The following is a 27,713-nucleotide window of genomic DNA, read 5'->3' on the forward strand; positions in this document are numbered from 1 at the left end:
TGAAATTATAATTTTATATAGCATGGCTCGATTTTTTATCCTAACGTCGCCCTGAAGCGCTATACACATCCTGATGAAGGAGGAGTAACACTTTCATTGTATACAATAAAACTTCACAGGTTGTGACTGTATAGACTGTTTTCATAAGTGTCTCGGCAAGACAAAATGCCAGCTCTGACAAATCTATAATTTTACACAGGGTGCAAGATTCAGAAGTAATCCTATGTGTGTGTTTACTTAATTCTACGAATTTACTACAGTATATGCCATTGAATAAATGTTAAAGTTTGAAGTAAATTTAATTCTCATTCCACACAGACTACTTTAATAAAGTACTTAATGAAGATAATGGTGTTATTCCTTTAACAACTTTCTCAGTTTATGATAAATAAGCACATGCAGCACACAATGAAAGTTTACATACTGTAATTTTAATTCCAAAACACTAATCTGGTGAATTATGGCATCTATACAGTATATAGATATAGGTATATTCAATTATATACAGTATAAAAAAATATAGGGGATATTCTATATCTAGCATTGAATACTTACATTAAGCAATATGACAAGTGTGATTTGGTTAATATTATCAATCTCATCAGAAATAACAAAACAGATAACTCATATTTGTGACATTACTGTGGATTAAAGCCACAAATCTGTTTCCACATAATAATACTAATACATCTGGTTAGTTCTCTTGAAAAAAATCAATTTCAGATTAAACATTTCTCTTAGGCCAGCAATTGAGCTACAGAAATTTCAATCTCTTAAAAAAGATAAATGTTGTTTTTGACTAACATAAATACCAGCCGATATTTTTATCAGCCAAAAACATATCTCAGGAAATATAATTAGTATTTACTGTAATAAAAGCTACAACAAAATAGTTCTTTCCTGCCACGATATTTAGAATCAATATTTAGAATCTGCAATATTAAGTTTGAAACAAGCATCATCACCAACATTTTGTATAACTAAAGAAATGAAATATGAGTGCAGGATAGGAATGAATTCCCAAATCTAGAATAAAGGGTCCTTGATTTTTTCATCTGTGAATATTTATCCCAATATTGTTCCATTTTAATAATATATGGAGTTCAATATGAAATGTTTTTTATATTCTGTTGTACAGCTTTGACTTAATGATACAAATGTGATACAAATGTGCTACTGCTTTTAAACAAAGGCTCCTACAGAATTACCTTTTCTCTTAACTATATTAAATGTTGTTTTCTTTGGATAAATGTACATTAAATGTCTCTTAGAAATAAAAAAGAAAATCATTAGTTCTTGACACTATTCGGAGAGGAAAGGTTTCTAATGGATAGGAAAAGAGCTTCCTGCAAGTTTGGGGTTTGCATTATCTAATGGGTGACATGAAAATTAATCACTCCGTGTTCTAGTCTGGATCTAAGTCAAAATAATAGCAAAAAGATATTCACCACTATCTGATTAGATTAAGAAAAATCGTTGAACTAAAAAGGAAAAATTATTGAGGAAAAATTCAATAAGTTTATTTTTTGTCTTTGCTGTTCAGTGCAGTAGCCCAGTAGATGCATTTAAAAGCTGAGAGATGTTTAAAATTCTGTGTTCTGAATGTCATTGTAGATAGTGTAACTCAAAGTAATGTTTATTTATATTTGTGCTGAACAGCTCTAATAACAATCAGCAAAACATAATCACTTTAAATAGAAGCTCAAAGCTGGGTAATTAAGACATCAGCTACATTCATTTTGTTAAATGAGGGATATCAACAAAATTAATATATGCAGTTTTTTTATTTGTTTATTAACAAGCACTGGCTTCTGAAATGGAGGTGAATTCCTGTGAGAAAGTTTTCCTTTGTAAGTGGATTCATGTTTAACACCTATCTTTCCACAGAATTGAATGAACGAGAGAGGGTAGATTCTGCTTGTAAAGAAACCCTTTACAAGAACTATTTTATACATGAAATTGTCAATTACTCTCTTATTTTATTTTACACATATCATGCCCAGCAAATACTGTAACTTGCCTGTCATATGCAACCTATAAGAGCAAACATGTTTAAGAATATACAAATTTATATTCCATGTCTTTTGAGTATCGGTATTTGTGTGAAATACATTCATACCAAAAATACCCTTACAGGAAGCGCAAGCATAAACTTTCAAGGCACATGAAAACGTATTAATCTTCTCAAAAGCAAATACTACACACACACCACAGTCTGCTGATAATTCACAGCAGTCTTGTCTCATTAAAATATTCCCTCTCTGTTGGTTTAAAAGTGCTTATAGTGATATTATTCCTCCAGACTTTCAAGAGTGTTAAGTTCCCCAGTGTTAAGGGGTTAGTCTTTTTTCTGTAAGGTTTTAAATGCACCTATCTACAGTATTTCTGACTTCTTCTCAGAAAAAATTACATGAATGTGACTTAGTGGGAGCCAAATATTCAGAATATTTGTCAAAATCTTCATTTTATTCAACAAAGGTGTAGGACAGCTGTCAACATTTGCTTTCCGCTTCAATGCACCACTTCTTTTCCCACTGAATAAAACTCTGGTCATATTGTGACAGAAACACGTCAATCAGTTTCACACGAATACTTACACTCAAAGGAAACGCAACTCCCAGGTGAAATGGATTCGAGCAGAAACTTCAAACAAAGATATCAACCAAACGCACAGAAAACGTGATCTAACGTACAGCTCAGAGAATCACCATATGTTTTCATGAAAAACACTATCAGAATGAAAACATTGGAAAGTTAGTATCGATCATGAACTCTCTCGGCATTAACATAATCCTAGTGGCGTTTTCAGTTTGGAAAGACTGCTGTGGGTTGTTCCACCACTCCATATGTGCACCTGCAGAGGGACGACCAATAACACCTGTTTTCCATAGATGGGCGTGGTGAGTTGGACCCACAGCTGTTCTATTGGATTCAGGGAGAAAAAGCTGGCCACAGCAAGATCCCAGCAGTGATTTCTTCAAATGTGCCACTATTATCCAAGCACTGAATGGTCTTGCATTGTCATGCTGGAAAATAACTACTGGACTGGAAATGCAGGAATGGAAAAAAACAAACTGTTGCCTAAAGCAATGGCTCCCAATCCTGGCTCTGGAAAAGCACGTGCTGATTGATTTAATTAAGTATTATTTTGGCATATTTGTACATTTACTCTCGACAAATAGGATTGGTAAATGGTATCATCCCTGTACCATCATCTGAGTTTCAGAACTGCCCACAGGTGTCAGGTGTAACCAACTGGACTTCGAGAGAAGGAGAAATATTAGTATCATTCCCACCTTTCTCAAAGAACAGCAAGCAAGTTGAATAAGGTCTGTAGAGTTCTAGCTATGCTCATTTTTCAAGCAGAAAATGCAGTTCTAGAGAACTTCTTTCACACACTGTTTCAATTACACCACCTCTTGACAGTGTTTAAAATGTCTAATATTTTTGCACACCAATATAAGATCCCAATGAACTCCATGTATACCAAAAGTAAGATCTAAACCTGGACGAGCTCTGACTGTTGCTGTCAGTGCTTAAAATGTACAGTGCAATACAAACATCATGCAGTTTACTAGTGAGGTGTGACTGGCAATCCTAGAATCCTTTGGTGAAAGGTTGCTGTTAAAGAGTAATACATAATATCCTTTCATATTCCCGTAATTCCTATGAAGCATTCAGTCACTGACACAGATCACACAGATGTTATTGATCCTCTTAGGTGACAAGGTTTTTATCATCTAATCTCTAAAATTCCTTATTATCTTTTATGCACTGCAATGTCATGACATTAGTTGCAGTGTTAACTTCATATGCAATGTTGGCCTTCATTTATGCTCTTTGGGGAACATCAAATGATTTCCCTCAGTCTTAAGTCTATAAGCCATATATGTTATCTATACATATGTATATACTGTACTGTATATATTTTGCAATATATTATATATTTGAGATTTCTTCCCAGCAGTTTGTATTTGAATTGACTTGAAATCAATTTGAAGTGAGGACATATACCTTATACTATTCTGAAGGTTTTTTCATTTATTTCCAAAAACTCGAAGAAACCATGTTACTTAATAATTTCAACCTGAGAACATAGTGCACAACCTGGGAAATAGGCCCACTAACCTAACCGCTGAGAATTTAGAAACCTTTCTGCATAAAACAGTGGTTCTTGTGTACTTTAACAACATCACTATCAAAAACGTTCAACAATTTGTCACTAAGGTTTCAAACAGTGAAATGACCATGACCTTTCAGCATCAGTGGCCCAGTTATGTCTTTGCTTGATAGAAAATCTGTAGAGTAAGAGTTAACTCTCTGTCACAGCTGCCATCCCTCACTTTTTTTATTCATTCAGTTTATCACAGCTGTACAGACTTGCAGACCGATGTTTCTAGCTTCATTAAAAGTGAACCACACAGCCTAAGCTTGTCAACAGAAATCTCCTTTGTGTTCATGTTCAATATCCTCCAGCATACCTTCAGGTTATATGAGTAAGCTAGCTTGTATTGATTCTACAGAACAAAATCTAACAACTCTCACATTTTTTGAGTAGGTGGATCAGAGACAGCATGTTTTGCATCTGAATTTGGGGAATAATTTATAATGGATCACTCAGAACAGTATGCCTCACTCCCTTAACATCATCAGCTCTAAACGTGCCCGGGCAAACCCATCTGTAAATGCCCCACTCCCTCTCTCTAGCTGAGAGTTATATGCAGAAAAGATCATCGGGACAGATGTGGCACAACTGGCAGGTGACGCGTCCTCTCTGGTGTGTCCGTTCTTGTCAGCGATGTGAAAACAGATGACTGGCCTCACACGTGTTTTGGAAGGACACACAAGTGCCGTGCATGCCCCCGGTTACTCTGGGAGTGCCGACAGGCTGTATAAAATTGCCCAGAGAAATAAAACAAATAAGGTGGAAAATACTGTTCCCACCTAATGATGATACACAAACAAAGTATTAGGCTACTGGCAAATGCGAGGGCACTACCCCCAGTCACTGGGGTATTTCAATTTCAGATTGACAAATAAAGAGGTATTTATAAAGGATTCATTCACGTCAATTGAACAGTAATCACTGGTCTTAAAGGCAGATATAATTGTGAATATTTTAACTAATACCTACAGTTGATCATATGCTCTCTTCATCATTAATATTATAACCTTTGATTTTCTTTATTCTTTTGTAACCCCTGTGGGTCTGTCCCAGGAATGATCTGCAAAGAAGTATGCTGTTAATTATGCATGATGGCAGGTTTAATTGAAAGCCTGCTGGTCTAGACTTCAAAGAACTCCAGTTTAAAACAGGCTTGTTTGGAGTCTCTGGAAAGAAACCACTCTCTGGCTCTTTTCAAATTGACTTCTTAAATGTCTCCCACTCTGTATCTGTGTGATTCTGCTGCAACGCCATGTTGCTCTTACACAGAATACAGTGCATACGCACCTAAAAAAGGTTTCATACAATATAATACATACTCTTCAATCTCTCAACATATGGACCATCAGCAGTTTACTCAAACCCTTCACGACTGTGTTCAACTATTTGAGCGACTATGACTGCTATTTAAATACAGTACCTTGGATTGAGTGAGAAAAAAAAGCTTTCATTTAGCATTGATTAAAGTGATAAAATCACATTGATTAAAGTCGTAAAGATTTTGGCACAACAACTCAAGTCAAACCAGCCAACTCGTTTACCTATCCAAGCTCGTCTTCATGTGACGTCAGTTGCTCCACTCCGCACAATATCTAAATGGTTATGGGGCGGAGCGGTGGCTCTGTGGCTAAGGATCTGTGCCTGTGACCGGAAGGTTGCCGGTTCAAATCCCGCGGCCGGCAGAGGAATCCTACTCCGTTGGGCCCCTGAGCAAGGCCCTTAACCCCAACTGCTCCAGGGGTGCCATGCAATGGCAGACCCTGTGCTCTGACCCCAAGCGTCTCTCCCTGTCTCTGTGTCTCCCTGGAGAAAAGCTGGGGTATGCGAAAAGACGCATTCCTAATGCAAGAAATTGTATAGGGCTAATAAAGAAACATTATTATTATTTTTGTGTAATACAAAATACAGGTCTATCAAAACTAAAAATAGCAAAAATGTCAGGCGAAGTTCACCACAGAAACTCTGATGATGCCATTGAGTAATTTGTCTAATAATATATCTTACGTCTTTGTATGCCTGAGTCACGCTCCATATGTTTTTGAAACATTGAAATGATTGCATTATTTACAAATATAAACACCTAAATCACAGGCGCAGGTGCTGTTGGTGAACAGCTCATACATCACCTATGGAAAAGGGCCCACATGTGCAGATGTTCTTGCGCTCAACATCAACAAATAATTGAAACACGCTTGAAGAAAGCGTGTAGGAAGTGTAAATGAAGAGTTTCAATCCCATCTAGACTGACTTAAATGAATCAGAAACAGCACAGGGATAGAAATATATGTTGTTGTTTTTTTGCTTCGTTTAAACCACATGACTCCCCAGCAACCATCTGTTCAACATTTCCTGTATTCAATTTTACCCTTTGGGGTTTTTCTAATAAGCCCAGAGTGAAATCCTTGAGATAGGAAAGAACCTGAAAATAAATTCATAAGCGGAAAGTAGTACTTCAAAAATAAGAGAGCAGAGGGAATACCTTTCTCACCTCAAAGGGCAGCTCGCGATGCAGCGTGAACTCTTCACACCAGTTCTGTCTATGAATGCTCACACATGCTCACTTTAATCATCAAATAAATAATATACATTTTTAGTTCTTTTTGTTAAGCTTGTCAACAATACTTGCCTGAATCCAGCTTAGATCACATCTTATGTCAAACTACCCATAATTCATCTTTTCCGACCCCTTCCTTTAAAATGACTCGAATCCATCTCAACGAGAGAGCTCCCCGTCGAGCATCTCTTATGTATTCCTTCTGTATAGCCTCAAGAGAGAAGCAGAGCCGGTTTTCCCAGCGGACTCCTCACTGGACACACAGGGGGTAACGGGGCAAGCTGTTGAAATCTGTGGTGTAGTATTTATTCAAAACCATGTAAAGTGGGTTGGAAAGGTTTAATATCTCAGTACTTACAAACATTTTTTTATGTAACATACAGCTTTTATAGTAAAAAAAGGATCGTTACTCATGACCACACTGCAAATCACTGGAGAGAGCTGCCCCTTTATACTGAGGGGCAGGAGGATACAGGAATGGGGAAAGTCATTACATGAGCCATGTGACCCAACTACACATTCACTGATCTCAATTTTGTCACACAAGAAAAGCACATGGATACAAAATTGCGAAATTACAACTCAGCAGCGTATAACATTTCCCTTTGTCGAGTAGAAACTAAAAATGTTCAACATCATTGAAAATGAAAAAGGTTCTTCTAACCATCTTCCGAGCACAGTAGAGATGTATGGTATTCAATTGTTGACATGAGTTAACTGCCCATGTTTTGAACAGACCCACTCATCCATGGAGGTGTTACAATGTAATAACCCCCACATGCAACCTGGTACAACTAGCCTCCTGTCTGTCGTTAAGGAAAAGAGATGCTTCATGCAGGGAGGGGTGTTTGTGAGCTGCACCCACAAACCACTGCTCTATGAATTCCTGTAGAGTACTATCTCATATTCACAAACACAAGAATACCAATATCACACATTATCTAAGAGGGTCCAAAATCAACAAAATACTGTAAGTAAAAAATTACTATTCTTTTCAGAATTACATATATATAGCTCTCCTTAACAATGCTGGAACACGTCAGAAACATGAAGGATCAGAACCTGTGGCAGATGGCCTTGTGCCTGTGGCCTCACTGCCCCTCTGGAAACTAGACACTATCATCCTTATAAAAATAAGCAAGGTCTTCTATTAAAATAAAATGAAAAATATGCTAATTATTTCTCAATTGTCAAATACGAATAATACATTTTGTGTTTCTAAAGCAAGATAAAAATCTTAAAACTAGTGACCTTGGAAGCCACTTGCTTGAGGATTTAATAGTCTAATAGTTTTTGTATTTTCACTTCTTAAAAAACATTAAAATACTTTTAATGAAAACCAACAGCAATTATAAAACATTCTGAAAGAAATCTCATACAAATGTCCAATGTTTTACAACATGTTTTACATAATAATTACACAATCAATAATGCATAAATGTGTCATGTACTGTAGCATGAAGGAAGAATTATTTTACCCATGTATTGCAAATTTACTTAACATTAACCTGGCTAACTTTGTGAGGTCATCCTTTTAAAATGGATGACCTTTTTCATTCCATCATTTGCTAGAGATAATTTATGTGGGATTAAGAGATTTTGTGAATTATTTTTTTTATCAGACTAAAAGAAGAACTCAACCCGTGAAAAACCTGTCTTTTTATTATTAACATGCAAAATACAGTGCACACATCCGCTTAATCAGAAAAGAAAAAACTGTTGGTTGGGAGCAGATGAAACTAATACAGTTAGCTATCAACTTTTCCTTGATCCAAAATGCTTTACAGTGTAAGAATATTACGAAATTTAGCAAAATCTCAACAAACCTGTAGAAAAACCAATACAGACAACTTGTTTTTTTTCTTCAATTATTTTCAAGGCGACATGCTCATACGTAAAGGAGTCAGTTTATCTTCATAAAAATGTCCTCAACAATACAACTGTGAAACAGATGCAAGCCTCTGGGCTAATCATGCAAAAAAATCTTTTAGATAAAAATCACCAAAACGTGCTATTTTTTTTTCCAAGAACTATGTAAACATGTGCAAAGACTTTAGGGGCCGAATGTCCTGGAAGACTCGAAATCTGACAGACCCTTGGGCTTGATTCCCTTGCCGTTGTAGTAGTCTACCACTTGGTTGGGAACTTCTGCCAGAACGCTTTTTGCCAGAGCTGCAGGGGAAGCCTGTAAATATGAGAAAAAGCAGATTAGTTCGAATTTCAATAACAGTATTGTAGCATTTGGGAATGTTCTTGTAGCAAGAAATATGGAAAATTGGAAATCCAACTGAAATTCTGTTAAGAAAGTATTTTCCCCCAAGAGCTTATTGTTGACTGTTAAATCAAGACTGGCATCGTGAGACAAGAAACAGTGATACACTGGTCAGTGTCCTCCATGTCTTAAAGCAAGAGGGAAAAACGTTATCTTTGTGCATCCAACATCATTCTCCACAAAATGAGAAATCACAAAAGGAGTCGATCCTTATATCATGTAGTACATAAAAAAATTAATACCTACAGTATAGTGTCTGGGAACACAAAAAAGTGTCAACACAAACAAATTGTTTGAAATTCCATGCCTGATTATTTTCAAGCAGCATTCAGCTTGTGATTTTAACTCCACATCAAATCTCTCCACACCAAAGGAAACACTAAAAAATACACAAGGAGTGCACACCTCCTAAACTTCAATCCAAAGAGTCATGGAGATGACTGTTAAAGAGGCAGGGAAGAATGTCTGAGTTTTTTGCACATCAAAAAGAAAATAGCATGTTAGACTAAAAGCAGAGGACAGACTGTTAAAATGTTCTGTACTGTAACACAAAAGTAGTAAAATGAAAAACCAAAAATACGCTGTTTATGCACATGAAACAGAGTTCCTTTGAATCTGTTATTATGACTTAATTCCCCAGGAAGGACTTTGTTTTCAAAGTGAAAACAGCCCCTAACACACTCCTTGGTTCAGTCTAAAGTATTTAACGATAGAGAAGAGCAACAGGTTTTCAAACTGATGTTTGATGGGGAGGCTCCTACCAGCCCCCGAATCTTAACAGAGCATGAAAAGACAGTTAGAGTATATTAGGACAATGTGATCAACAATAAGGAACATTATCTTCAACCTGCATGACAGAAATAAGTATATCCAGCTGTGATGGTGAACAGGGGGTGGAGTGAGGAGGGGTGAGAAAAAACCAACAAGATGTAAGAAAGATGTTCATCATTGCGTATCTTGAGAATGTGGATAAATTGTCTGTAGACATTGGTAGATAAATAAAGGCAAATCTTCTCTTCTTAGCTCTACCCTTGTAAGATTCTCCAGATCAAATCATGTGTACCACCGACTCACAAAATAAACTGAACATTCTGTATGTAGTATGCAAATACATTGTTTTTCTCATTTTATTTTAATACTAGAACACATTGACCTTTGCTGATTTTCTGCAGTGCTTTATTAGATCATTAACTTCCCTATAACTGCAAAAACGCAATTTTATTACAAACTCTCATTAGCTATGGCCCGCAACACCTCCCTCCTGCCTGGCAGATTTCAGTCACACACAGAGCATACCGGCACCTGAACTGGAAAGCTTTTGAGATGCAGAAAGAGAAACTGAATTCAAAATTGACTGAAAATTTAAAATCTAAAATATTGCACTTGTACAGCATCTACTTTTCAAGCTTACTGCAGAAATGTGAAAAATTAAGAATATTAAATGTAGTTTATGATTAAAGGAGGACAAGGAGCCCAATATTTGTTGAATGAACAACCTTCCTCTATTTCTGAACACCGTAGCTCTTTAGCAACCTCCTGGTTAATCTTGATTTACATCAGAGCAAGTGAATTCAAGCTAAAATATCAATGAAAAATGTGTCTGCAATCACACGTGACTGTGTCTTCAGAAACTTTGTTACATAAAATGCCACAAATTCCTAAAGAGCTTTAGATCAAGGATTTGGTTAGTTACAGTTTCCCTGACATCAAAAGAAAATGGGTCCTTCTATTTTCTGTAATCGCCATAAAATTCCAGCAACACAGTCGTCTTTGGCTCAGTCTCACTGTTGTAATAAAATCCTGGCAGATGGCTTTGTCCTTTCTATCAAATTTAACTCTGCTCTGTTCCCAGGACGTATATTATATTTCCAGTTTTGCAGCAATGCCAGGCATTATTCTGACTTGGCATGTTTTTGAATATGATTATTATGTTGACAGCAGAAAAAATAAACACAGTTGGTTAATCCAATAAAGCTTCAAAGTTACTAGCAAGACATATGGCACTGTAAGGGATTAGTAAAATGACAATTTAATTATTTGTTCAATACTGTACACTAGTTTAATATTTTATTACTAGGAAATTAACGAGTTTTGTTTTTCAGATCAGCAGCTTCTACCTTCTTATTTCATTATGTTTGATATATTATAAAACAAATTAGATCTATTTATTTTCATTTAAATTTTCAGTTACTGTAGATCATAACATTACAGCAACGCTACTGATTTGGTGTTTGAAATCATAGCTTGTGGGTGCTATCTTTGAAGGTTGTCATAAAAGGCAAGTTCCCTTCTGTTATCATTTTCATAGATTCCTCTAGTATATAATTGCCTCTAGAAGTCACCTTTCAGGAATCGATTAGTCCCTTACTTAGCAGTGAATGTAGTCTTCAACAGCCTCAGGGAAACCTTCTGCTTGTCAAAAGAGCAGCCTCTCTCTCTGAGAATCCTGCATGTATTAAATAAATGAGCCATTAAGGAAAAGGGGGATTTGAGATATAATAAATGAGATGGAGTCACTTGCTCACATAGCTGAGAAATATGATTTTTCATAAAGCACAGCAGACTTACGTTAGGTTCCAAGAGGCTCATCGTTTTATTTCACTATCCTTCCCCCTAACTCTTCAACTGTATTTACAAATCTGTACATCACAAAACAAAATCCATCATGCAGTGGTTCTCTCTGAATCCTGGTTCTCAGAGATCTCTGAGTCAGCTGGGTTTTTGCCCCAGCTGGGCCCATTTTCATCACTGCTAATTGCATCTGCTTGCATTTTTACATGCAGCCCGTAGTTTCAAACCAAGTAACTAAAGTGCATTGCTTCCAACATCTTCAGAAACTTTCCGCCGTTTCTCGTCAGTGTCCTAATTAAGGATCTGCTCCCTTACATCTGACTGACAAGCTCAGAGTTTAATGAACAGGGACAGGTGGGAATGTCAACGTATCAGACCGAGCCACAGTGGGTGGCAGTTTTTCCTTCTGCTTACATCAGAATTGGTCACATTTCATCTTAACACACCTGAACACAGGCGGTTCTGAAACCCAGTAATTAGTACAGGACTACTGGGGAACCGCAGAATTACAGATCCCATTCATTTCTAACAGCTGAAAGTACATTTAAAATATTTCATCTAAAACAGTGAAGTTGGATTTCCTGTAAACAATAACAAGGTTGACTTTATTCCTCCAAATGAATCTGCGGCTCTGAACCTTGATTTAAACTTTTCAGGTGAGAATCAAACATACTGTACAGTGCACCTCAACTGTAACTGAGGTGCACTGTACCAAAATTTCCAATTGGCCCTTACCAATCATGGCCTCCTAATAATCCCCCTCTATGAATTGGCTACATTACTCTGCTCTCCTCCCCACTGAGAGCTGGTGTGTGGTGAGCGTTCTGGCGCACTATGGCTGCCGTCGCATCATCCAGGTGGGGCTGCACATTGGTGGCTTTGAGTGGAGTGTCCAGAAAAGCGCTATATAAGTGTAAGCAATTATTATTATTATCTGAGATTCAAAGCTCTAACTAGTCCAACTGCTTATAGTACTGTACATGCCAAAACCATTGTAAATGTTTTATTGATAGTTCCTGTAGGCTGGCACCAACGGTACTGAGTGCCAATCACAGGTAAATCCCAATTTGAGGAAAGTGTTCTGAAAGGAAAGAATGAACCAACCTTGAGTGGGTGCAAATAAGAAGGTACAATCAACTTTGGACTTTTGGACATACAGATGTATGCGGCCTGTATGATACGTACATAGTATAAATATTAATGCACATAAATAGGTGCACAAAAAGGTGCAATATTTGAAGCCAATAATTGTGAATTTCCTCTTACAACATGATGTACATGCTTGCTGCAGTGCTAAAAGGATTAATCTGTAAACAAGGGAAACAGACAGACCGAGAATAAGATTCCGATGTGGGGCTGGGGAAGCACATGAGCAGGGTCTGTGGTGCCATTCTTACACCGGTGACCTATCGGTCCTCCCAGAGGTGCAGTAGAAACATGCCACTATGAGTTTGCTTTTCGCCCGCTATTATTTATCATAACACCTACTGTACCCTGCTTCATCGCCAACGATCAAAGAAAAAAATTCAAACGATAAACAGGAGCTGGCTGTACTGTACCAATATAAGATCCCCGAGAGTCCTCTCTATAGTTAAATTCCTTTTCTTTTTCATCATCATTTGGCAAACTGGAAGTCCTCACCACCCAGCCTGGAAGTTCGCAGGAGGAAAGCAGTCAGGACCACGCTACACGGTTATTAACCAGGTGAAGTGAAATGAACTGTGCTGCTGAAGTCACTACAAGATGTGGGTGTTGTGTGAGGAATATTCGTTACAATCTCCAAGAAACCGTACACGTGCAAAACATAAAACTTGGGTTTCAAGTACATTTTTTTTAAAGCTTAGGATATTTGTCATATGCATGAAATAATATTTTCTAAGAAATATTTCATTTTAACAGTTGGAAGTCTTACCAAGCTATAGTTGAGATGGTAATTTCATGCCAATCAATCCAATCAATCAATACAGATATTTCTATGACCAATAACCAAGTGAACCCTTTGCTTTATGCCAAGATATGCCTACGCCTTCAAAATATCAGTAAGTATAAGGTGCAAAGGATTCTCTTCTAGAGATTAATTAGCCCTAACTAAAAAATAGATATGGTAATCATGCTTTGACTCCTTTATTTAGTTGTGGATAAAAATGAGTAAAAAGTAAAGAGGATGATGATTATTTCATATGGCAACTTTAAAAGCACAAGTGACAAATCAACAATTTCTCGTAACAGGCTTTATTCGAAGGCATGAATGATTCTGCTCTGAATTTTAAACGTACGCCACTGTGTCAAGACCCTAAGTGGAGTCCAGGCTGCACAGACTTTCTCGGTGTGAAGCTATTTCTTGTCTTGGCCGCCTCCTCATCTTCCCCTATTACCAAAGAGCAATGGAGCATTTTAGAATCAATCAATCACATCTACGACCTATTGATACTAAACCTCTCATGTCATCTTGTTCAACTATTAATTATTTTTTCATTATGGTTTAAGAGTACATGCGGTAATTAGCAGTGAGTACATTTATGCTTTGAATCATTAAATCTTGTCACATTAAGAGAGCTGAGGAAATTAACAGAGAGCATATTTAGTACCATTTCAGCTCTATACATATTCTGCATGGCCTCCTCAGAATAGTAATGAGCTGATTATGTAACTAACCTGTGGCATCTCTACCACTGAGCTATCCACATCCCCCTCAATTAATTGTTCTGCAAGGTGTTCTTTTGATTTGAGCAGCAGCCTGCCTGAACAGACCTAAACCAATTTGAAAAATCAGGTCAAACAAGCACAGATCACACAGACGGACCCAGGAAGTGTTGTGTTGATGGGATCTGGAAACGATACTTCAGGAAAAACACTTGATTGCATATGGTTTTTATGAAAAGCATGTACTTCTCATTTCACAAATTAAAATTGAACACTTTTGCAGACTCTTCACTAAATGTTCTGAGAGATGCTGTGAATCTGAGCACATATAAAATATGGCATAGGTTAAAAGCAATGTGTCAAAGTCACGTTTGTGGAATTAGCAGGACTGTAACATTACACCACATGGTGACAAAATAAAACAAAACGGAACTCACATGCTTGAAATTCCTAAACGGCACAAACTGCACAATATCCCGAAGAACCGGTTCACCCTTGGGAGACCTGAGGATGCCATCGTCCCCGTCCAGCATCTGCATGTCGCTGAAGTCCGCGTTGCCGATGCCCACGATGATGACAGACATGGGGAGATGGGAGGCATGGACAATCGCCTCTCTGGTGTCGGCCATGTCTGTGATCACTCCGTCCGTCAGGATCAGCAGGATGAAGTATTGCTGTCACGAGAGGAAGCAGGGTTAGTTCGTGTCATGAAATGTCAGACAGATTAGATTTTGGATTTAACATTCTTAAACCCTTTCACAAAGAGCTGAACCAGCAGAATAATGAATTCCTGGCTGGCAGACTACAGAAAGCTACTGTAAGTCATGAGTGAGTCAAGCCAGGTTTGCGAATGACTTCATCCTCAGAGCCCAAGCGAATGATAAGCTCCATTACAATACGACTTCTGCCCAACTCAAAGTTTCATCAAGGAGTGTACCTTAGTGGGGAACTGAAAAAAATATTTTTGAGTGTCCTCAGAAGTGTTCTACAGTGATGTTACGCTCATGGCAGAATCTGTGTGAAAAAATATTAAAATTGAATTACGGTATATGAGAATCACTAAAGCTGAAGAGAAAGAGTATTTTCGGGACAATGACAGGAGAAAACCTAACCTTCACAGTTCCTCTTACCATGGCTTCCTTTGTGTGCATCTCTTCGGACGCGGAGTTGGCCACTTTCATAATAATCGGGGCAATGTTTGTTGGCCCATAGAGCTGAATTTTCGGAAGGCAGTTCTGATAAGCTTCAACAACCCCTTGTATACCTTTGAGTAAAAAAGAAGCAAAGTGGAACAATTAAATTGTACGAGGATATTTTAATTCCCTTACGCAAATATCAGATGTTTATGCAATAATACCTTAATATTAATCAGATTTTTACAGGGTGTTCCCTTGAGTATCGAGGCTCTGATCATTACCTTTTAAACTATACTGTATGTCCTTAGAACAAGGTGTGTTTTTTTCAGAAGGAAGGAGCTATTTTGAAACATTTAAAACCTTCAAGGAATCATCCTAAAGACCTTGTGCCAAAATAAAATCATCCATTTTTTCAACCCTTAACGGTCTGCAAAATTTCAGCAGGACAATCATCCATTATCCACAGCTGTGTGATCTCACAGTTGGTCATGGAAAAGTGTCAAAACACAGGGCACCAGGTAGGACTACATCTCAGAAGAGACACCAGCCCATCGCAGTGCACGGGCGCATAAAGAGGGATAGATCAGAGATACTAATTAGCCCAGACAGCATGTCTGTCGAAGAAGAAAGGAAATTTGAGCACCTGGGGAAAACTCTACATGAACAAGGGTATAACACGGTAACTCCACACTGTAGCAGTCCCAGTCTGGAATTGAACCTTTGACCCAAGAGTAATAAAACAGCAGCAGTAACACTCAAGCCACAGCGCTGACCCCTCCCACCCAAATGTCTTATCCAAGACATTCATACAGAACCATGCTGGATTTCGAACGGAATGCTCCAGTATTCTTGGTCTTATTTGGTCTACTTCCAGAAACTGTCCATGGACTCCTAACTGATATATTCAAGGAGAGTGCAATTGGATACTTTAGATAAGATAAGGACTTTTTGAAATACACTTCCTTAGAGGCTGGCCTTATTACTGCTCAGCACACATCTATTCATTATACACTTCCCCATCATGCAAAGCAATAACAACCCTGTGGATACACAAGAACATTATAAAGTAATTTGAATGCCTCTTCCAAAGCAGTGGTTATCAGCCCTGGAACTGGAGACAGTCTCCAGGGGACATCTCTCTGTAAGACTAACTGGAAAAACATCACCTGTTTGTGGGAAGATTAGGAACACTTGAAAGTTATTGATCAATCTAGTAACAAACATGTTCAATTAACTTCTTAATTAACTGTGGTCATTGAGGGCTGGAGGGTTTTGTGACATGTTCCAAATGGTCTCTAAATTACTTAATTTAACAAATCAGCTGTTTAACTGATCACAATCAGACTGCTCCAGTCTTTAGACTCTTTAATTGCCACCTATAAAATGTTTTTATAAAGTAACCATATACAGTATTTTGAAAACAACTTTCTGAAAGCTAAAATTGAAAACAGAACTGTGCTTATAATGTTTGCAGCTGGTTTTTGGGGTAGGTTTTTCCCAAACAATTTTACAATTCAACAACTCATTTTCGTAACAAATTTTCATGTCAGCATTAAAATAGCTACAGTACCACTAGTAAATGATAAAGTTGAAACAGGAATAGGAATGGACCTCTGACATCTCAAATAGAAAACCACCATTGACAAAGATCTAAAGCTCAGAAACTGAACAATGTTACCAATGTTAACCTGATTAACTGAACAAACTATTTGTATACACACCAAATCACCTACAGTAAGCCAACAAACTAATGTGCCCATTCAGATTCCTACAAGTCATTTCTAGTTCACGGCACCATCTGGAGCAACTATAAGAAATGTTCCGCAGATGTTTGATTTAAAAAAAAGAAAGAATGGAAGATGCATTGCAAATGTGTACATTTATTTTGAGAGTGAAGACTGTGCTTTACATATCATGTTTTATATGTTTCGTGTGTCAATTTATTACTTAAAGTTATTTCTTCATCTGGTAATCATTTTCTGCAAAAACACATTTACTCTTCTTTATGGTCTCTTAGCTAACCAAGTACTTTCATCATATATTTTACAGGGTTTTCTGTGAACCAGAACATTAAAAAATTAATTTCAGAATCTTATTTTATACATTGTATAAAATAAGTCTTGAACTGTAATGACATTGATAACCCTCACCATCTTTTCTTCTAAGGTCATATTATTGACAACATGTTCAGGTATTATTTACTTGGCTGGAATATTAATTATTATAAAAAAGTTATGTCAAATAATGTCAAAAGCCAAGACTTGCAAAAGCGAGTGCATAATTATGTCAAGACTGGCAATACCGATGGCGTAAATCTAATTGAAGTCTGCAAATGCAAAACAAAATGTCAAGTAGCAAATGTGCAGACGCTCTTTAAAACACCTTCTGGGACAAAAGTACTTAGAATTTATATGTCCCAGCCAGACAATTTATTCCCTTTATCATGAACTGTAATATTTTTTAATCACTGCATCAGCTGCAAGTGTTTGACGCATAAATCCTTAATCAGTAAAGCAGCATACGACAACTCAAAACCTAACTTCAAATAGTCTCATAAACAAGGAGCCATTTCAGGGTATAAAATATTAATTAAATAAAAGGTCAGGAAAAGCAAGTATTCCTGGTAGGTGAGGATAATACCACTCGAAACAGAAGGCCTACAGAAGGCTTTGAAATACCCCATTTATAGGGAGGCACATTGATGTTTTCTGTATACACCGAATAACGGTTTTAACTCTGTTGTTTGAACACTTTGATTTGGTGGATGGCCTCATCAACCTGTTTGGGGCATTTAAAAAAACCCACAATGCGGGTCTGCTTTTTCGGTTCATTTGTTCTCGTCACAGCCAGGCACTTATATCCCTAGGTGATTAACAAACAAATTCATTTAATTGCAATCTGCTTTTGTGACTGCAAACTTATTTGTTATTCATGTGATACATGTCCCTGTTATTCATTTACAGAAACTAAATTATTTAAGCTTTCATAAAACATTGATATATATATATATGCCGCCTGCCATAAGTATAGGAACAGTGAAGTCAAAATTGCTATTTCTGATGTTTAATCACACAGTGAGATGCAAAGATGAATATGAGGCAAAAGCACAGAATGTCACCTTTTAGTTCTGGATATTTCTGTGCATATACAGTATGCTTGAAAAGTTTAGAATTTTCTATTACAAGATAAAGGAAACGTAATTTGGTGCCATGGAATTTATCTAACTTGTTGTATAAGTGTTTGTCTGTGGTACAATCTGGCATTACAGTGGGTCAGTGAACTACAGTATGGTGATCGTCATAATGATGTAGTCTTTGAGTTGGGAAGAGAAACGTCACATTTTAAGATTAAGGGATGAAACAGATATCTGTCTTGCTGTAACAACAGGTAGAATACCTGTCTCAGATACCAAATGAGCACGGAACAGAGCTGAATGGCAAATGCCGCATGTCAAAGGGGATGCAGTATCAGGATTCACCAGAAAATGCCTTCCATAGTCAATATTTTGGGATCCATCGTCCACACTCATGCACAGACTGCAGCTCTGCACCTCAGGGAGGTTGAATCACAATGTTACTTGTACAGAAGCACCTGACAGCTCCAACCAGATCTATGGCTCTTCCATGTTTCACCATTGTGTTTGCAGCCTGAAGCCGCAAATGAGCTTAAATAAAGTTCAGCAGAAGCTCTCTCCGCTGGGGAATGCCTCTTGAGGTCCCCCTGCTGGATCTGCTCCCTCCAACCCTTGTAGCAGCTCCCTGGCTCATTCTGCCTCCGCCTCACAGTCAGGTTCACCCAGGTGAGTTAAGACGATAACGCAACCCATCTGATTCACATCTCTAATTCACATCAGCCTCAGCCTGGCGGATCGGACAAACCGCTCCTGCAGTGCTTAATGTGTAGATCGCAATGCGCCACAGCTCGGAGTTCTGACACACACACAACATTCATCTTCAGCCACACAGAGCAGAGCTACACGCATTGCATGTATAGCTCATGGGTAACCATTCATCCATTTTCTGACTGCTGTATCCAACACAGGGGCACATGGGAGCCCGAGCCTAGAAGCACTGGGCTCAAGGCGGGATACACCTTGGGCGGGATGCCAGTTTATCACAGGGCACATACAGACACACTCACACCTGGGGCCGGTGTTCCCAGAAACCAATTAACCTGCCAGCATGTCTCTGGGCGATGGGAGGAAACAGGAGCACCTGGAGGAAGCCCATGCTAAGCTTCATGTCCGATATTTTCTCCGGACCCAGGGAGGCCCCACTAATTACAGGGAGCTGTAATTAGCCATAGGTGCTTGGTTTGAGGAAATTCTAATTGTTCAGTAATCCAAACAGTTGGAATCAACTTAACTTGATGTATCGTGTGGTGCATCCCACAGCCATACATACATGCCAAGGGTGCAGAAGGATAATGTTTTCTATAGGTACACTGCACCCTCTTATAACATCATACTCAAATGAAATTGCTGCATGCTTAAATGTGATGGGTACACACACAAAACGATGGCAATTCTAAAATAATATATTTATATTAATAATGATTACATAGGTAGACACACACAACTACTGTACCTTTATACTGTACTGTATCTGTTGAGCCTTCAAAATAAAATTGCAGATTCTTTTATCCCTTTCAACTATCGGGAATTTTTTAACTATAGGGACCGAAATAAACCACATCAAATTGTTCATATCATGGCAAGTATTTCTTTTGTTTCAGTGTACCACATTTTATTTTCTTGTAGATTATGTCCTGTTTTTTATATGTGACTTTGTGTCGGGTGTCTTCCTACACTATCTCGGCTGTATTTTTTACGTACTGAAGCTTGTGATTCAGCATTTGCTTTCCATGCTGAAAGTGCTCTGAACAGATTTGTTCCATATGTGCCTGTCCAGAGTGGTTTGTCGGCAGGCTCCCTGGGGCTTTGGAGTATTTTTCTGGTAAGAATCCTGCTGAAACCATTTAAATCCTGGTAAAGTGTTGCTTCCTATGGATGGCACTAAAAGTTGACACACCTGAAATGCTCAGTATTTTCCTTCCCAAAGAGGAATAAACTTAAGGACGCCTGGCTGGACACAGCACACATGGTTCTGTGGGGCATGTGGGTGAATCAGGGAGTAAAATCAGTGTCATCTTTGAAAATTCAGCCAGTCACAAGAACACCTGCAAAAAAATCTCCTTTTGTTCAAACTGTCCATATAAAATTACATATACAGTGTTACAGATGTGTTAAGATGTGTTACAGAAGTCTGGCACTGCCCTTTGACATAAGCCTGCCTGTAAAGCCATGTGCCCAAGATGTTCCAGGCTTTACAAATGTAAATTTTTACGTAGCACAATAAAAGACTTCTCCCAGCTCTCTAACTTTTTATCTCGGATCTCCCAGCTCCCTGCCTCTCTCAACTAACACCACTCCATTTCTGACTGCTGCAACACAGCCCTTTGTCCAAACAAGCCCACGCAAGAATGCCACTCAATTAGTTCTCTAATTACAGACACAGGCGAGATAAATACAAGCGTATTATTTCTGTCCGTCTCACTGGAGGCCTCTGGTGGCAAGCCAATTGCCATTACGAATACAAATTCATTACGCTCGAATGTCTTTTGAATCTCCTAAACTGTAGGATTTCTATTTGTCCAAACTCTGTTCTACCTTGTTTTCACAAAAGGAAAAACCAGAGTTTTTAACACGATAATTAAACCTTTATGAAAATGCCTCTAAATCTGGAAAAAAAAACAGAAAGCAGGAGACTGGCCATTAAGTCCTCTTCAGATGATTTGTATTTTCAAAATTAATTTGGCAGACAATCCGAAAATAAATAGATTAATTCAATCAACATTTACACATTTGGTAGAGAAATAGCTTACTCATGGCTCTGGTAAAACTTAAAATGTATGTGAGAATAATTACTAATTAACACAAACCACAAACAAAATAAAGCACCTTTCATGATTTCAAATGATTATTTAGGTAAGAAATCGTTTAGAATTTTGGGATCTTTGTATAAATTGGTCTAAATCAGACTTCTGTAAACAAACTGAATTTTGCAAAAGCTGCATATTTTCCAGCCACATTAAAGTTTAATGGAATTAAATTGTCAATGTACTTCACCCAGGTTACAGTGTATTGATCCTAAGTACCTCTGAGCAACATCAGCCTATCAATTTCAACAATTATCTGAGCAACAACCACCTTGTGAAAATGTCATTTAAAAGTTTCATTTTTAAAAGTTCATCCATAAAACTAAATACATATTACTGCCCATCAACCAAAGCACTATGGGAAAAGAACACAGTTTTCTCTAAATTGAAGAAGAAAAACATGTTTTTGTCTATTGTAGACTGTACTTAATATTTTTTCCTGATGACTTCAATTAAATCTCTAGTGTAAAATGAAACAGAAAAGAAGAATAACCTAGAGCCTCAGCCTGCAACTCCATTAGTGTCTCCCTGACTTATTAATTTTTTAGCTTGATCAGTAATTTCAATTTGCCAAAAAAACCCAAATCATATACTGGCAGAGGAAACTTAATGCACTTGGGGGTGCATGCAGGGAGATCTCTCTGCAAAATAGGACTTTTCGGTTCTTTTCTCTTCCACTTGAGGAATGAAGCACTCCGGCCTTTTTAAAAAATTACAAAAAACAAAACAAAAGAAATGCTCTTCCTTTGACTTTGAACATCTGTGCAATTACTCTATCCCCAGCACATGTCCCAAAACTCAAATTCCCCTCCACGTGAAGCTGCATATTCAAATCAGATTAAATCTTTATGGTTGTCTTGTGCCCTTGCTTCATATAATGGGCTGAAGACTCTCTAGCTTACAGTGCTCCAGTGGCCTCTTTACTGCCAATATTCATTTTTCATTGTTCTTGTCAGTTTGTGTGATATATTAATCTCTCAACATTATTCTCCCGTCCAATGCTTTTTCTTTTATCTACCATTATCTGTATATAAACTGTATATTTATTCCAAAGATCTGTTTCAGAAATGTTTAGATATTCTCTCATTTAGTATGTCGATGAGCTGTTGCAAGGCCTCCATCTGTATGTTATGTTCCCACTATGCGAATGCTGCTCTGTCTATAGATGATAAAAATGGCACTTCACAGACTGCAAAGACACACAAGCAAATCTATTTTTAACAACATTAAATGCAGATGTTACAATGATTTGTCCTTACACTCTTAAAACTCATTATTCATCTATTATAAAACACTCTGAATTATGGGTTAATGTTTTGACTGAAACAGAAGACATGTCAATCAGCACAGATTTGGAAACACGTGGCATTCTCGGCCTTTGTCTTTCGAGACTGTCTGCACGGTATTAGTACGGCCATACTGCAACAGCACTGCACCTTGCTGCTGTGCTTTCATAGCATGTTCAAACTGCAATGGAAATGTGTGGAATACAGAGTTGCATTGGTGTTACATCAATTTCCTTATGGAAAAAATATGTACACGTTAGATAAGGCCAAAAGAAAGAACACACTAGCCGATCTTTGTACAAAACACAACACTAACAGATAAAGTTTCATAACATGCATCCATAATACAGCAAAATGTATGGACTGGAATTATAAGTTATTACAAATGTTTTCTAACTCTTAACAGAATTTATACAAATAACAGATTTCTAAGATAAGAAACTTAATTCTGACTGAATATACTATGGTAAACATAAAGATCATTTACTTGTTATGTAAGATAACTACATTACATACTGTAAGATACATTGCACCAGGTTAGAGTGGGCAGTTGTGAGAAGAAACAAAAACAGCAAAGAAACTGTTTTCAACATACAGCAGAGTGTGGATGCACACAGCATGACTGTAAGCAATGGAAAAAAAAAACTCACCAGCACATTCTGGGTTGTCTTCATTAAAGTTCACAGCAAAATCATGAGACACCTAAGAGACATAAAAATAAAGTACATACAAAGTATATTGGGCTAATAAATTAATAGCATGTAAAGGGCTCAAAGCTGTAAATTAATCTACTAGTAGCCATATACCCGTGGTAACGTTTCCTCATAAAATTGCTGAAATGAGAGGCTTAATTCAACACATAAAAACTGCAAATATTTTATTAATCTACAGAACATACCTCTTCTTTGCTATCGTCATTATGGAAATTGGTCTGTAATGATTCTCTAGGTTAGAATTCAATTAAGACCGCAAGACTGACCAGTCTGCATCAAGGCGTGGCATTACAATTGTGCTGAAAACAATTGAGAAACCTGTGGAGCCCAACAAGCTGACAAAGCTCCTGCCTCTAACCTCTTCAGAATGATTTATAATGTAGTTGAAAAAGAGACTGTGGGGAGACTGAGCAGAAGCTCAATCTACACATCATCAGTACGCAGGTAAACAAGTTTAATGAGCAGCTGCTGCAGAGGAGTGCCACATAACTCTGGTGCTATCCAAAGAGTTTCTTAAATAATGCACAGCCTCGGAAATTGATCTAGTCTTTGTGGTTTTCCGTTTAACACTTTAGCTTATATTAAGAATTTCCTTGGTAGAACAGCATTAAAACCTGGGTTCCCTGGAAAAACTGAGAATACCTGATGGTTTGGTCTACATTTTGTTCTGCAAATATAAATGAAATATTCTCTGTTTAGCAGTAAGGACGGCAATCCAAACAGTGAAATCAGTCCCACTGAATAAGAAGGAGCTTATTCATGTTTTGTACTGTGCTGTATATGTGTCCTCTGAGACTTGCATTGTAACTAAAAAGCATACCGTATGTCTTACCTTAAAGTCAGGTGGTATTCTTGCTCCAAAACCAAATGCAGGAAACATTTTGTCACTAAATAAAAGAAGACAAAGAAAGTATACGTTTCCTTCTTTCGACAGGATACGGTAAAAATACGGTATGTTTTGTTTTTGGTTTTATCAGGTTTAAGGTTAAATCAATCTTCTTACCAAATTTGTGCCACTATTAGTTTGGTTATAAACTTAATTTTTGAACTGCAACTGCACTGTAGTCTTGGATCTTGTAATGTACCCCTCCTGTATATCCTCTTTCTAACATTCTGTTTTATTGTTATAAAGGTCATGGGCACCACAGTCCTCTTTAGTTTGAAGCCAATCCATTGACTTCACATTAAGCCACATTATCCTCAGTGGCCTAGTAGCTCAAAATACGTTAGAATAATGTTAGTGTAATACAAAAATCAGTGTTTACAGCCTGCCTCGCATCATGTAATTGTACCTGAGTGGCAGTCTTAAATTTGCTAAGAAAGATATGAATTACAAATCGATGTTGGAGGCGGCCTAAGCTATTCTGAGCCAAAGTCAAGGTCATTTTCATAGATTTCTTTGTACAACAAATGGAAAATTAAGCCAGGGAAGATTCAGATGAACTGAATCAGCAAAAATACACTGTTTAATTCTGTCTCAGGCACACACTTCACACCCTCTGCCATCTGGAAAGATCCATTCCACAGAGGAGAGGAAGTTTCTGCAAGGACGTTGTATGATTTTAATCCTAGCAAGCTGGAAGTGATATGAGATTTTCTCTAGTGAAAACTGTTAATGACCTGTTCTTACATGAATAAATGAGCTTCTTGATTGTACCAATAATAGGGAGCTCTGTGTGAGATCTACCTCTTGCATTTAATTTTTAATTAGTCATCACTCATCAACATACCCTAAATGCAAACTAACTTAGAAGAGGAACACTTTCTGCTGTTATTTTGTGTAAGTATAAGTTTACAGCCTGTTTTTCCTCTGGTTTGTTTTTGTGTATCCATTGAGAATACAAGTTGGTGAATAATACTGTGTGTGATTTGTTGCACTCTACTGTCCATTTTTAATCAATGTGAAATATTGGTGCTGGAATTGGTAGTGTCTGGGAGAACCTGGAGGTGTTTCCTTCCAGCAATGCATCTAAACAGAGTTAAAGCTTTGGCTTAATCCATCTGGCCACAGAGCACAGAGGTTGAGGCCCCCATTCAGAGAGGACTTAACCCAGGAGTGGGCTGCAAAGTTGGAGATGTGGTGTAGCAGGACGGCGTGAGGCAACATGCAAAATGGAGGTGTGTGATTATGATCACACTTGTTTGTCTTCATCCCTCCTGAACTTCAGTTAAGAATGTCCTTTTAATGTGTAATACAGTAGTGTGTATACAGTAAATGTGTATACAGTAGTACACATTTACACCTTCTCCTACTGTATATATTTAACTTTCTGTTTACCATACTAATCCATGCTAATGCTACCCGTCTACACACCTACAGTATGCTATTCCAGATTTAGCTCTGAGATTTTTAGCTTATCTGTTCCTTCAGTATTTCTATTGCTTGCACTGTCGGTCACTCTGCACACTGGACACATCGATAGTGAGTGGCATCTCCAGTACTGAAGTAGTTCAACAAGGGAGCTGCGTCAGCATGCGTAGGCTGCAAAGGAACAAGTAGAGGTTTATTACTGCTGAAAAGAGAAGAAAAGAAACACAATGTGGACGAAACACTGTGTTTCTTTTCTTCTCTTTTCATCATGGAATAAGCCTTTACTTGTTCCATCTCCAGTACTGTATGTGCTCATTAATTGCACCAAACATTTGCATCCTAACCATTACAAACATTCCAGACGAGCTTAGATGTGCAATGGAATTGGAACTTGTTCAGTATGAGAGCAGGATTACCAGGAAAGGGTAATCACAAAAGGGTTTCACAAAATGCAGCAGTGATAATCCATCTGGGAAGTTTTTTTTAGCACTTTTCACTTACTCACAATGGAAATTTACAGGTGCTGCACTTTTTTACAGACTTTGTAAAAATTATTTCCAGCTGTGTTGCTGTTTTGTCGGCTTGCTATATTTATATCCAGTAGTACACATTTATCATTCTAGTTTAGTTTTAAGACACACAGTGCTGAACAAGAATTAACTGTACATGATGCAATTAATGTGGCCAGTAAGAAACATCGCTGTTGAGTGAAAGTAGAGAAAAAATAAAAACAGCTCAAAGAAAAATAAAAATACTGGTCAAAGAAGCATATGATTTGCTTATGCAATGCAGCTTTAGTGTTTTATGAGTGTTTCTGCAACTGTGTAAAAATCTGATCTGGTAATGCACTTCATGGACAGATACTCAAAGGCTGTAAACAACCTTGAAGAATCTCAGCCACTGCCCCCATGTTAACCACATCATCACAAATAATTCACCAGGACGATTCCCCCTGGTTTTAAAGTTAAAGTTTTAAAATATGGATGTCTAAGAAAAGCTTTTCCTTTTTACTTTAATACTTGGTGGTCAGAGTCTCAAAAATATTACACTTTATATTATATTGCAGCATGGTCACCCTAACATCCTAAAATCCGAACTGATAAATACACTGTATTTATCACAGCTGTTTAACTGTAGCATGTTAAACAACAAAGAATCGAATTTAGAATCACCTCCACGTTTCACAACTCTTTTTCTGTGCTGTGTTCTAACGCATTCCCCTTTCACAAAAACAAGAGGAATCATGTTTTACACACATTAACATCTCGGATATCCTCATTGACTCTCCTGTGGGATACAAATAGGGGATAAATTTAGAATTTCACAATGAATTGTGCGAGGCTTCCCTTTCTAAAGGTTTAAGAACAAATGCTGTAGAAAAGCCGTTTTCTCTGTATGTCTGCTCTCAACTGTCTCCCTAGTAGAAGACAACAGATTTGAGTGTTTGACCTGTAACAAAATGCTTGTGGATATTATGTGTCTAAATACAAACACTGTGGAGTTATTTAACACTGATCTGTTCAAGTGATGTTCTGGGTCCGAACCTCACTTTTAATACTTACCTATCATAGTCTTGACATATCTCCCCAACAGCAACCAAAGCTTTCAGATATTCATTAGGCTGATAGGGATGGATGTAGTGCAAAGAACAGCTGTTTCGTGGATCTCCATTCGACGCTGTAAAATCAATTGCTACCTAAAAGACAAACAGTAATAACTTTGGTGAACACCACCAATTACTTGTAATTTATGCATACTCCTGAGCATAACAAAGGCCTTTAACTTTAATAGCACAATATGATAATTATCACATGAATGAGCTGCTTCCTTATCTGGAGTTAGTAATTGCGAATCATTTTTTAATCTTTGTATTTATGTACACATTAATATAAAAGACCGAGGCATAAAATGAAGTTAAAAATAAAAGAACAGAAATAGTAACCCTTTAAAGTTATTCTTAACTTTTTTATTTATTTTAACTTTTTTATTGCCTGGATTGGAAGCAGAGATTCTTTGTTTTGCCTGATGACTGTACAATAGCTAATTAATGCTTTTGATGTTAATTCTGTAGAGGAATAAAAGATGCTACCTACATTTTTTGGGGGATTTTTAGATTGCTGAGATA

At 37.5% G+C, this 27,713-nt stretch overlaps 1 protein-coding gene across 7 annotated transcripts in view; it reads right to left on the bottom strand.

The window, feature by feature from the left end:
- Window positions 1–8,363: 8,363 nt before the first annotated feature.
- The window catches only part of LOC148651616 (copine-4), a 100,710-nt gene continuing 81,360 nt past the window's right edge, over window positions 8,364–27,713 (bottom strand). For 5 of the 7 annotated variants that reach the window (XM_088602176.1, XM_088602179.1, XM_088602175.1 and 2 more), the window contains 7 exons: window positions 27,151–27,284; window positions 24,110–24,164; window positions 23,215–23,266; window positions 15,336–15,469; window positions 14,643–14,879; window positions 14,218–14,313; window positions 13,777–13,930 (listed from right to left, as the gene is read on the bottom strand). In XM_088602176.1, the coding sequence (XP_088458302.1) occupies window positions 13,856–13,930; window positions 14,218–14,313; window positions 14,643–14,879; window positions 15,336–15,469; window positions 23,215–23,266; window positions 24,110–24,164; window positions 27,151–27,284 (783 nt within the window). In that variant the 3' untranslated portion in view covers window positions 13,777–13,855. Of the gene's footprint in view, window positions 8,905–13,776; window positions 13,931–14,217; window positions 14,314–14,642; window positions 14,880–15,335; window positions 15,470–23,214; window positions 23,267–24,109; window positions 24,165–27,150; window positions 27,285–27,713 lie in introns of those variants that run through there. The other 2 variants (XM_088602177.1, XM_088602178.1) reach the window with 2 other exon arrangements.

The sequence above is a fragment of the Lepisosteus platostomus genome, chromosome 12, assembly GCF_059453375.1.
Source record: "Lepisosteus platostomus isolate fLepPlt1 chromosome 12, fLepPlt1.hap1, whole genome shotgun sequence".
Taxonomy (NCBI): Eukaryota; Metazoa; Chordata; class Actinopteri; order Semionotiformes; family Lepisosteidae; genus Lepisosteus; species Lepisosteus platostomus.